Below are 13,230 nucleotides of genomic sequence, written 5' to 3'. Positions count from 1 at the left end.
CAGCTAGTACGAAGGAGCACATACACTCACCAGTTCTGAAAATGCCTCAATTTTAAGTAATGACATAAACATATTACAGTCATTTCCCAAGGACAGGCCATGCCCTTTTCCTTCAGACTCTGGGCTTTCACTAGCCTTTTGCCTCAATAAATATTCCAACTCAATGGGATATTTCACTGTGAATTCACAATCATAAGACATGGAAAGCAGCTGATACAAGATGAGAAGGCCTGATAAAATTACAATGAAAAAAATTCAGACTCTACATATAACTACAGATGTAGCAAAGGCGCTCTCTGATTGCATCTGTGAAAGCAGGAGAAACGCTGCATTTTCATACTGCAAGAAAAACCAGGAGACCAGGCTTTGTGCAACATTTGTATTACAAAGGCTTGTGAATGAAAAGGGGCTGCAGAGCCTCCAGACAAAGAGTAGCAGGGAACAGAATATTAAAAACAAAAAGACCTGTTCCCTGCCTATGTCAGCGGAATCCTCAGGACACTTGCTGATTGTGGGTTGGGTCACACACAGGTTGTAATGTGGAGTCGCCTGCTCAAGCTCGTGAACAATCACTTAAAATGAAAGCAATTCTTTTAGCTAAATTAGGAAGAGGTAAAAACCAGTGCTGCTAAATCATAGAACCAAGAAATTTTTAGAAAGAAATATGATTTTGATTTGCAATCACCCATGTGATGATGCCCACACCCCCCTGCTTTTTTTAAAAAAAAAAAAAAAAAAAAAAATCTGATGACAAAGGTTCAGTTTCTCTTTGAAGACAGTGCATAGATGCTTTGGAAAATATTACCCCACATTAAAATGCTTTTGCTTTGGCTGGGGAAGAGAGGCACTAGAGAATGCCTGTCACCTTTTACCTGCATGTGTTTCATGTTCTCAAAGAAGTCCATGTCAGGATCATGGCGGTTGGTCAACTGGACCAAATCCCGGAATTCGGGATTTGCTGGGAACGTTTGAATGAGGCAGGAAAGCAATGACGTGTAGTCCTGCTGGATGCTCTGCAAACAGCAAGCAGTGAATGTTAAGCGCCCCTCAGAGAAGTTGCTACACACTCCTCAGAACAGCAGTGCTGTCATTTACAAGTGTTTCAGGCCAACAAGTCCTATTCTTTGGTAATGGCAAATACACCTAGATTTTGAACTGCACGTAAATTAAAATCTCCCCTCCAAAGAATAAGCTACAACTAAGAAAAGCTGAACAATGGCAAAGAAACACAAGACAGATGAGTTCTATAACTTTTTAGGTTTTATAAGATTTCAAATGAAGGGTAAGTTTACAGTGGGTACCTGCACTTCTTATCCCAACAAAGGACTCTGAGAACTCATCCATAAAATGTCTCATACACCGTGGTGTCCTGAAGACAGCTGGAGGTACATGATCAGATAGCACTGCCTTACCTCAGTCTTACTCTTCAGCCCCCTTCTCACATACTCCAGGAGAGTGTGCTGGATTAGCTCCTTGTATTCGTCTTCTGTGTGGTCAATTTCTGCCAGTCGGTGGATAAAACTGGTCAAGCAAAGGCTTGCGTTGTCACTAAGAGCCATATCCCCTAGCTGAATGGATGAAGAAATTGTACCACATGAGTCTGGATATGACACCTTTTTCTCCCCAAAAGGCTGGACTGAACAGTACCACTGGACACAACATAACAAGACCTGCAGAGACCCAGGAACTCCTGAGACCCTTCCCATAGAAGTTCTAGTCCTGAATTAATGCCCATCCTTCCAATCAGGAAAAAATCCTTTTAGATTTACCAGTAGGTCCACACAACCAGAACATGCTGCAACAAAAAGAAAAGCAACCTTTCAAGACTGCAATATGCCTTTTATACAGTACGAATTGACCAAAGAGTTTCAGGGCTTACTGACAGAAAGGTGCACTGCGCTTGGGTGAGCCTTCTTGCTGCACTGTATTTGCCCTTCTGGACACACAGATAAAAAGGCAAGCGGACAAAACTTAAAAACAGGTGTTTGTAAGAAGACTTAAATACGCTCTCCGACGGTTTCACAGTGTCAAAAAACAGCCAATGGAAATAATTTGCAAGTTAGATTCATCAAGGACACATGGTGCACAAAGCAAGAGTAGGAACATTCAGCCAACCTGGATGGTATAGAAGCAGTTGTGCATAACAGGGATGAGGAAGTCGATATCCACTGCTTGCATTTCCTTGATGCGGGCTGTGATTGACTGGAATGCTGACAGACGTACATCAAAGTCAATATCATCGAGATGTCGTTGATCAAAAGCATTCAGCTAAGAGAGAGCAACAGATCGTTCATGAAAAAGGCCAGAAACGTGACAATATAATGTTGGGGCAAAAAGTGAGCAAAGAAACTGTGCATACCTTAACAACATCAGTAATATACTTCAATTCACTGTCCAAATCAGATAAAGTCTAAAAAGAAACAAAAAAAGAAAACACTTTAACTGTTATAGTTGTTAAAAATTTGGAGAACTCAAGACTTTACCACTTCAGACAAAAAATAAAGAAAGCAACAGCATCAATCCTTCTGTCAGAAGCTTAATAGGAGCCATTCTTCCATAAGTTAGAAGATGCATCTTTTAAGTTCCTAAGTTTCTAATTATCTACACTGAGTGCTTCCTGGGTTTTCCTGCTGAAAAAAAAAGTTACGTAAGTTACTTCAAAGAAGTACAAAACAGCCTGACTGCTATAAATCTGTGAGAGTGAGAGAAGAATACAAATAAAAATCATCTTCAGGACGCTGAAATCCATTCTTATTTCATAAAGATAACAGGATTCGTTATGGATAAAGTGTACTTTATTTGGCTTCTCTTACACAAAAGAACCCTGGTGATGCTCTCATCATCCAGGCTGTAAGCCAAAATCTTTAAAAATCTTCAGGCAGCTCATTAATTTCTATGTATTCTGTTACTTTCAATTAACAGATGATACAGATTAAAAAGGTTTTTAAGCTCATGTACAACAAAGATAAATACTGCTATTTATTTTTCTTGACCTCTTAGAACAAGTGAAAAAAGCACAGAAAGACACGTAAAAATGCAATACCTGAAATACCAAGCACAACTTATGTCGAGACAGTTTGTTCTGGATGACAGAAAAAAGCTTTGCCAGTGGTTTGAGAAAGCTCTTAGGGTTTGAGCAATGCCTCAGCAAGTTCTGCACAGTCTCCAGAATGTCAGTCTCTGTACCCTGAAAGAGACAGATAACTGTCAATAAATACTGAAACCTCACGAGATTATTTCATTTCCTTGGGAAATATTTCAAGACATGGAGTGAAGTTAACCACTTTGCTGTATTTTATTCAGATCACAGATACTGGATGAGAACAAAGAATTAGGAGGACACACTCAATGCAATCATCAAATCTCTCAGAAGCACTTGCAAATCTTTCAATTAGACACAAGCACAGTCTTAGAGAAGAGTGGCATCATGATGAAGACTTCTTTTTTGTCTCTTTCCTCAAATGACTCAAAGGTTAGGAGAACTAGTAGAGCTTTAAAAAGTAGTCTTTCTTTAACCTGTGAAACAAACATTAACAGCACTGTGTACTTGTATGATCTCCCTGAATGGAAATCATATATGGTCCACTAATGATTCACAGATTTAAAAACCAAGAATCCTCTGTGAACAAGTGGCCACTTGCAAAGCAGAAGCTACAGGTTGCTGCCTAGCAGTTCTTTCTGCAAACCCAAAATCTCTCTTTTGAGCACCCGCATGTCTTTTAAGAAAAACAAGACCCAAGACTCGATCCAAGGATTCAGGGAATCAAGCTGGATAATCAACAGATTCATTCATTGTAGGTGGGACTATATTTCTGAAAACAAGGTTTGGCAGCAAGGGAAACCCAGACAAAATAGTCTACCAATAACCTCAATGCTTGATTTATTTAATAGTTTACAAAAGCCTAAGCCATGGAGAGCTCTGCTTCCTTCAACTGCAGCCCATATGCTTTGTATGCCTGAGGAATTTAGGATTTTAGGGAAGTTTCAGTTCTGAGATACGCTTCTGTACCCACAGACGGATTCCTTAAGAGTGAAAGGAGAACAGAATGGAAGCAGGAGATATGGGAGCATGGTAATAGTACTGCATGTTTGCCTTTCATCCTGCAACAGACCAATGTAGCACTGCCCATTACACAGCACATACTACATACTCAACCATTTGTATTCACATTGCTGTCCAGATGCTGTGGCTTTGGATTTGGGGTGCATAAAATCCACAGTGAAGAAGAGCATTTATTTCAAACACTGCAAGGAATTTGGTGGATTGACTACAGTGGCAAAGGAAGTAAAGATTGCATAAACACCTCTGCAGATGTTCCCCATGAAAAGGGAGAACAGAGTCAGCCTGGGCACTGGGACCCCTGCAAAGCATCCAGTGACTTGTACACATCAACACACAATGGCACAGCTGAGCAGACTACAAACACACGAAGACTTGATTTCAGGCTAATCACGAGAAATGGCATGTAAGCACTAAGATTTTTACTGCATCTTAAACACATCTACTTTATTAAAAGAAAAATATGTTTAATAGGGGAGGAAAAGTAATTTCTACCTACCTGCTCCATGTTACTCTGATAAAGGAAAGGAAGGAGAAGGGTCACAAGCACTGAATTCTGACTCTTTTCTTGTATAAATTTGCTGATTCTGCACAATGAGACAAGGTAATTTACTATTTTATATCAATCCAAACACCAGTATAGAGCAAAGAACTCAGTCAGCACTAGTGCCATACCACAGGGCTTTGTCAGCCCATCCATCTGTACCCAGGCTAGTAGAGCATACCCACCAAAATCATGGTATCAGCCCAAGTATTCAGCTCCACATGACTGCAGGCATTTCTGTACCTCTTCCTACCCCCAAGAGGCATTGGTTTTGACTACCAGCAATAGAAACAGCTAGGATCAATTTCTGAAAACTTTTCCCCTCAGTCACCAGCAATTTGCAAGGTCAATGAGATGTTATGTTTTTTTAATTTGCAACCTATTACGAAAAGCCTCTTTCTTCCTCCCTCCTTCTAACTTTTTAACTGTTTTGAGCTCTGAAGGATCACTTACTTGGAAAGTATACTCAGCTCTTTGCTGACTTGAGCTCTATACTTCTTCTTTTTCACCTTCTCCGTATTTAACATTGTTTTGCTGAAGTACTGAAGTATGGCAGGAACATGAGGCAGAACCAAGCGGCAACCTAGGCTGAGGGTCTCTGTAAGGGATGCAACAGTTAGCAACACCCAACTCTGTGCTGCAAGAAACAGAAGGGAGATCCAACCCTACACAAACAAAGGGGGAAATGCAGACAAAGGAGGTTTCATCAGTGGAAGAACAAGAGTCAGTGGGAGCTATGAATGCCCAGAGCAGCTGGCTGCTGGGAACATGCACCAGCATTTGCTGAGACCAAGTCTAACGTGTCTGAGCTGGGACCACAGAAAGGACACACAGAGAATAAAAGCTCTCCTCACAGATTTCAGTAACAGTCTCGGTAAGTGTGTGCTTATCAAAAGGTAGCAAGGAGGTTCCTCAAAGGTGGTAACTGTCTCCTAAAATGGCTGGAGCATTTATAGATGCAGTTTTCTTTATTCTACCACTGACCTCTTGTGCAAATCAAAGCTGCCGTAACACAGGCACAGCGATAAGTGCTCTCCTTTCCACTGCCTTTGAGTGTTACAGGTGAAAGATGGCTCCACAGCATCAAACACAGCACATCACCCTTACTCTCTATTACCACTCAAAGATAAAAGGAATCAATGGCAGGTCTTTCTTGTCAGAGAGCAGAGACAGCATCAGTGATGCATGACCATGGGGACTGGGGAGTGGGCTTTTATAGAAAACTTGATGTTAGGCTCAGAGTCAAGTCAGCAATGCAGGTCTCGAAGTTATCCTATCATTCAGAGCCTCACAGACAAAACAGGTTGTTGACAACCTGTTTTGAAATTCCCTCTTCATAAGGAATTTCTCCATGCTCAGGACCCTGTCACTCAAATGTGGATATCGCCAGTCATTTACAGTTCTTGACCATGCCAAGACAAATTTGTACATTGACTTCTCCATCTCCACTGGAAGGTCTCCCTCCCCAGTATTCTCAATCAGTGCAGAGACCACCTCAGCATAATCTAACACCTCCAAACAAAGCACCCAATGGGCCTCTCACGACTCTTATGCAGGCATACCTTCTGTCACATCTCCAGTGACCATAACAACACAGTCAGTCACGCTCAAACTGGAAACCTGCTCCGTGGGTTCAAAATCTGGGCTGTTGAGAAGGCTATCAGCTATGTCCATCACAAGACTGGATGTGGCCTCAGACAGATTCTTGGCTGACAGGACAGCAAACACATTCGACAGTATATCACACTCTGGGCGACCTGGCTGCTGCTTGGCCAGCAAGGGGAAATACCTGAGAGAAAGATTATAAAAAAGGTAGGCTGAAAATTTAAGTTTAGAACTTCATAATTCTTCCATGCAAAAAGTCACACAAAAAGATAATGACTGTCTTCTACTTCAAACAGGGGAAAAGCACCAAAAAAAAAAAAAAAAAAAATCACAGAACGACAGTGTCGTGAAAAACAATGAATGGAGGTTGAGAGGTCATCAAGTCCCCTTCCTTGCTTCAAGATAGCATCATCTAAACCTAACCTTTTCTCCATAGATGTTTGTCCAAGTCTCCTGTTAGTCTGCTCCTAACCTAATGATCTGATACCATTTTTTACAGAAGTTTGCATATAAGTTCTTCGTGCCTACAAATGACATGTCTTAAAACAGATACTGGATACTTTAGCAAAGGAAAAGCAGTGAGTCTGTAGGAGAGGTAAAAATCACTCAAGACAGCTGAGTTAGAATTTCTCACAGTGTCTGCATCGAAAAAAGCTCTTACAACTTCCAGTATCAGAATTTCAGTCACAGGTTCTGTGCAGAAACTGCCCTCATTCTTTCATAAAATAGAAAGAACTAGGGAATCAAAAACATGAATGAAATGAGGTATTGTAAAACTGCCTCCCCACCTCCCAAAACTAAGAAGTCATTAGTCAAGACACGGACATATTCTAAGAAGTCAGTCCTCCTTCTCACCCATCAGCTGGGTTTGGGCTACATATCTGCTTGGTTGTTCATACATGGGAAAAGCAGTCCAATAAAGAGAGTAATTGCACAAATTGGAAAGCTTCACAACTGCATCTAGACTGCTATCAAAAGAATAAGTCTAATGGAAAAAGAAAACATGGGTTTTGACACAATTACTCATAACCTGTTAGTGTGCTCTTTTTTCCTTGAATTTTGTGTACTCAGGAGAAGTACTTAGGCTTCTTTGCGAGGAGAACACTTACCTGGGATTCTTACTCCAGGTGTGAATGAGTTTGAGCAGAAAAGTTGGAGAATACTGGCTCTCTGAAGCCAATCTGCAGACCTAAAGGAGATAAAAATCAGATACCAATGCAACACAAGTAGGTAAAGCCTTTTAAAAACCTCAGCTCTAGCAACATGTCACTATAATCTATAGTTTACCTTTTTTTAGAAAGCAATTTCATCACCATTTTTCCAGCTCTCTCAATATTTGTGAATCACTCTTAGGTTATCTTACTCCTATTTATACACTATTCCAGCTACCATTTTTGCCCTCCCCTTGAAACTGGCTCCCCATGGCATCTCACATTTGCCGCAGAGACCTAGCAACCTTTGCGGACATACCTATGAGATCTCAAGTGTGACACCCAAGCCTCACTCCTCCCACACCTCCTATGCCCTGGCCACAGCACCTGCCATTCCAGCATCTGCCTTATGTCTCCATGGCCTCGCTGCTATAAAGGCACCCTCTCTGCTCCGGGAGAGGCTCAAGCACTGCACCGCACCCCAGGAATGGGATCTCCTAGCAGGGTTCTGTATCCAAAACAACCCCACCTATGAGTTGCCCAGCCTAAGCCCCACACAGTAGCTGCTGCTCCTTCACATGACTGGACACAGGCAAGAGACCCCGTGCACAGGTCTGGCTCCCTCCTCTCTGCCACTCTGCAACCCAGCAGGCTGCACGCAAGTCACACAGCTGGGTTTCCACACTGACCACAGCTGGATTGTCAGCAGGGCACTGTTGGTGAACACAGAGGCCAGGGAGGCTCCAGTGCATTCAGGGGCAATAGCCAGGACGGTGCATGTGGGGTTTGGACTAGCTCAGTCTGTGCTCAAGACCTGAGCATAACAGAAAGGAAGGCAGGCCTGACCATCATAGCCAGGGTCTTAGAAAGCTTCTTCTCCTGCCCCCAAAGCCTGGTGATATTATTGCTCTGCATAAAACAGAGCTTTTCTGAATTATGTACAATGAAGAGTAAACCGTTAATTCGAACTTGCAGGAATGCTGCTGTGCAGGCTAATGATATTGAACTTCTGCAGCGAACTCCTGGGGCATGAAGAGCAGCAAACTCCAGTTCCAAGTACAACAGGTTTAAACCAATTTGCCCTCTCCACGAGTTTTGATACACCTGAGTTCCATAGCCTTAAAAAAGGAAAGCACACAAGTCAAACGATTCTTCTGCCAAAACCAAAACTTCATGGAGTTCACTGGTAGAGACTCCCTCTAGAGGGAGCTTCTGCATCATACTACCACCCAAGCTCCAAAACCAGCTCTCTCTTCTGACATCTATGAGGACAACAGGAATTCTATTTAACAACAATTTTACATCTTGTTCAGATTTACTCAGCGTTTCTAAACACAATGCTCCCCAATTAAGTGCTTTGCTGACTTAAAGCCCAAACCACATGCTTGAACTGCTCTGGGACTGCAATAAATGTTCACTGCTTTGCTCACGTGCCACCCTGGCCTTGAAAAGACTCCATGGACAAACCAGGAACACACAACTCCCTGTTGCTCAGCCCACTGAAATACAGAGCTATATGCACTGCCTGAAAGTATTTTATCTACTGTTTGTCCACATACACATATTACACATCACATATTGTTACTGGTAGAGCAGAGAAACAGGGTAGGAGTAAGCAAACACAATGTCTAGAGAAGCAGATCTGGGGTTTCACAGACCACAGCAGTTACTCCTGGTGCTCTTTGACAGGCTTTTCTGCTGCAAGGAAGTTGGACATTTGGATACCTCAAAACCCTCAGTGGAAGAGCTCTGCTGGAGTCAGCCCATCTTGCTCAGTTACCCTTTGGACCGCATTTAGAGCAGAGACAACCCATCAGCTGGTACGGGCATTCCCTGATAACCTCAGAGCCCAGTGCACTGGCACAGCCAGCACAATTTCATTTTAAACACTATGTGTTCTCTCTTCCTCTCACAATAGTGCAACTTCCCACCTCAGAGGTGATCTGAATTTCTCTGATGAAGGCCACAACTCTGTACTTTGTCACTGTGCTCACATGGGACTCCCAGCAGGCAGGCACAAGAGCACACAGCCCACTGACAGACCCTGCTGGGTCCTTCCTTCCCTGCAGCAGCATTTGTTTCTGCAGCCCCCTACCACAGGCCCAATAACTGTCACACAGAAAAGCAGCAAAGTGCACCTAGAAGTGACTAGTATTATTTTGCTTCCCTGAAGCACCCAGGGAAGACGTCTGCCTCTGTGGTTAGAGAACAAAGAAATGGCATCCATTTTATTCAGATGAATTAATTTGTACTTTAGCTTGTGACTTGATTATTCCAGGACTAATCAGACATGAGCCAAGAAACTGGCCTTGCACAGACACATCAGAATGCCAGCACCTGTCTGAGGCCACCCATGTCCAATCTTGTGATGGACATAGCTGACATGATGGACTCCAGTGCAGCCGGAGTTCTCTGCATGGTACATGCTACACACAAGCTGTTTGGAAGAACAAGAAATACTTACCTGAGGCCACACCACTGCATGGAAAACTGCATCAATCTCTTCCACACTAAAGCTGTAGGTCTCATAATCAGAAAAAAACTCCGCCACAAGCTTGAGTCCAAGACGTCTCAAATTCTTCAGTGGATTAATCAACCTAGGTTGGACCTGTAAAAACAAAACAAACCCTCCCCCCAGTAAGACCTTTGCAGAACAACTACTAACTGCTTGCTCTGAAATTGAATACAGCGATTAATTGACTACAGACACACCCTTTGCTGGAACTATTACAATGCTCTTCTGTTTTCTCCTGTAACTTGTTCACAGAAGCAATCTACCTCTCACAGCTGACCTGAATTTTTCTAAAGGGAGCCTGTTCCTGCACTTTGTCAGTTACACAGAACTCCTTCAGCTCATGAAAACCCATGCTGACCGGTTTGAAGGAGCATCTGCCTTTTTTGGACAAAATGCAGAAAGGTGTAACACAGTTACATTTCCAGCCCTGATACTTAAATAATTCTGTTTTACACAGGAAAGAACAAATCAGCTCTTAAAAGCAAAGTTGTACTTTGCACACAGATCTACTGGGAAGAAAAGAAATCAACAGACAAGGAGAAGGGGGAGTAATAGAGAAGGCAAGAATGTGAATCACCTCCAACGGCACAGGGGGGTGTAGCATTTGGTTACAGGAGGGTGCCTCCTGTACCCATTTAGCACTTATGTTCCCTAGCCTTTCTTGGGGAAAACATTTCAGTAACAAAATCAGCCACACAGCTAACCGTGAAGTTATTTGTGCACTGCTGCATTCTGACTCTTCTCCTGGAGAAGAGTCTTGACTTGAGTAACCTAAATTATTTCCATACTGTGCAATGCAGCTCATAGCACAAACACATGAGGTAGCCTCACAGTGCAGAGGTAGTGAACTCCAGTGTCAGAAATACCAGAGCCATGTCAGAGCAAATAAAGGCCCCTGTCCAAGACTGGAGCTACTTCTCCGGTTCCTCAGGGTCTCCAGTACATATCATGATCCACCACACAGAATAAACACTTGTATCTTTTATTTTGCACAGCAGCTTTGGTGTCAAAGCCTCACTGAGAGACATCACAATTTTTTTTTTATTTGATGTACCTATGGACTTCTGAAGACACTACCCTCTACCATGCAATACACTGCTATACTCCCTTTGGACCCAAAATCACAGGTAAAAAGACGACGACGAGATGGTGGAAAAGGAACAAAACATGCTGTTGCCCAGGACTTCACAAGCTGTGCTGAATGTATACTAATGGTGTGCGTTCAGCTTCCAGGCAGCAAATGAGCTGCTTGAAGGGCCAAAGCAGCAAGCACTAACCAGGCTCCAACTGCTAATGGTGACCCCCAATAATTTTGGGTCTCCCGCTGTTCAATTGCTGTAAGAGCAATCCTCTGAGATCAAGTCTTTGAGAGGAAAGAGAAACTCAATACTGAACACAAACAGTAGGAAATGGTAAATTAATAACTTGGCTTAAAACGGTCAAAGTTGACATTTAACTCTCCAGGCAGTATCAGCCTGCAATAAATTACTCTCAAACTCCAAGAATGTCTTCTAATTATTAGCCAAGATAAACAGATTTCTCACACTCTTCCTTGAGCTTTTAACATCTCATGGGCTAATGAAGTGCTAAATTAAGTTCAGACGAATGACAGACTGTCACTCTGCATGTTACACAACGATGACAGGATTACTGTAGTAACTGTAGCAAAATGTGACTAACCCAGCAATGAATGAAGCAGCTTTTAAAACTCCTTTCCCTGTTTAAAACATGCAGGCACATGCAATCCATTGCTTAAGTCAGACTGTGGGATAATGCTGTCCTAAAATTTGCTCATCCCTTCCATAAATGAAGACAGTCACAAGGTTCTATGCAGCCTGAAGACTACTATGGGACCTTGGATGCCACCTAAATGCAAGGGCTTGCTTTGTTTGATGGATTGTTTTCAAGACAAGTTCTAACCTCGAATGCTCACAGATGGGTCTTGGCAAGAACACATGCATACAGTGACAAAACATTCATTACCTAACACCACTTGCTCAGTCTATCATCACACAATTCCTTTCAACACACCACTTGCTCAGTCTATCATCTCATAATTCCTTTCAACACTGCAGCGAGGATGATGACTGTGCAGTCTGCTTGTTTCTCACCTAATATATGATCATGCTCTGTGCTGGACCAGACTTGAGCTTTCCTTTTCCTATTTGGAATGAAGCCTGGCAAAACCACTAGTTTTACAAAGACAGAAAAGCCTGGCTCAATGTAATAGTTTCCAAACAACTGGCAACAGACCCCCTGTGCTATCTGGGCTAGAGCTCAGGGATCTCTGCGCTGCTCTTCTGTGCACAGGGCAGCAGTATGCCAACATGCACCATCTTTAGGTGCAGCCAATCTTTAACAGAATGTTCTCCTCACCCGATCCTTTCTGCATGTACAGCCATTGCACAGCAAGGAAGAAAACATTCACAGTGTTCTGCAGACACCTGGCTGAGACCCAGATCGTGACACTGGATTAGCATGACTACTCCTGATACAGAGCTGAATGTGCTTCTAATGTGCTGAAAGCATGGCTGGTAGCCATCTTCTCCCTGTGTCCCATGGCAGGAGACAACCACTGTAGTTAATCACTGTGATCACCCACAATGCTGAGCTCCCCTAGGGTCTAGCACCGCTACAAAACACCTCAAAGACAAGTTTTGCTCTGAAGTCCTGCCGTGGTTTAACCCCAGCCAGCAATTAAGCACCACACAGTCGCTCGCTCACTCCCCTGCCCCGATGGGATGGGGGAGAGAATTGGAGGAGTAAGAGTGAGAAACACTCCTGGGTTGACATAAGAACAGTTTAATAATCAAAACAAAATAAAGTATAATAATAATAATAGCAACAACAACAACAACAACAACATAATAATAGTAATAATAATATACAAACCAAGTGATACACAATGCAACTGCTCACCACCCACTGACTGATACCCAGACAGTTCCCGAGCAGCAATCACTGCTCCCCAGCCAACCGCCCTCAGTTTATATACTGAGCATGATGTCGTATGGTATGGAATAGCCCTTTGGTCAGTTTGGATCAACTGTTCTGGCTGTGCCCCCTCCCAGTCTCCTGTGCACCTGGCAGAGCATGGGAAGCTGAAAAGTCCTTGACTAGCATAAGCACCACTTAGCAACAACTAAAACATCAGTGTGTTATCAACATTATTCTCATCCTAAATCCAAAACACAGCACTATGCCAGCTACTAGGAAGAAAATTAACTCTATCCCTGCCAAAACCAGGACAAGTCCTCAGGCAAGGAACTTTAAATCCTCTCCTTCCCTTGCTCAAATGTTTTATACTTGCAGCCAAGAAACTACACCTTTAAGGCCAATTTCAACTTCAGCCATA

General features: G+C 42.9%; 1 protein-coding gene across 1 annotated transcript in view; it reads right to left on the bottom strand.

Annotated features, from left to right (window-relative positions):
* The window catches only part of UTP20 (UTP20 small subunit processome component), a 65,470-nt gene that overhangs the window by 24,701 nt on the left and 27,539 nt on the right, over window positions 1-13,230 (bottom strand). Inside the window, exons 28-37 of the mRNA XM_075727911.1 lie at window positions 9,825-9,968; window positions 7,319-7,398; window positions 6,167-6,393; window positions 5,058-5,202; window positions 4,560-4,647; window positions 3,044-3,187; window positions 2,360-2,410; window positions 2,116-2,268; window positions 1,413-1,568; window positions 873-1,013 (exon numbers count right to left, since the gene is read on the bottom strand). Of these exons, the coding sequence (XP_075584026.1) occupies window positions 873-1,013; window positions 1,413-1,568; window positions 2,116-2,268; window positions 2,360-2,410; window positions 3,044-3,187; window positions 4,560-4,647; window positions 5,058-5,202; window positions 6,167-6,393; window positions 7,319-7,398; window positions 9,825-9,968 (1,329 nt within the window). The remainder of the gene's footprint in view (window positions 1-872; window positions 1,014-1,412; window positions 1,569-2,115; window positions 2,269-2,359; window positions 2,411-3,043; window positions 3,188-4,559; window positions 4,648-5,057; window positions 5,203-6,166; window positions 6,394-7,318; window positions 7,399-9,824; window positions 9,969-13,230) is intronic.

This window comes from Pelecanus crispus, chromosome 1 (genome assembly GCF_030463565.1).
Source record: "Pelecanus crispus isolate bPelCri1 chromosome 1, bPelCri1.pri, whole genome shotgun sequence".
Taxonomy (NCBI): Eukaryota; Metazoa; Chordata; class Aves; order Pelecaniformes; family Pelecanidae; genus Pelecanus; species Pelecanus crispus.
Note: the sequence above shows the minus strand (reverse complement) of the source record. Positions and strands in the feature narration are given on the sequence as shown.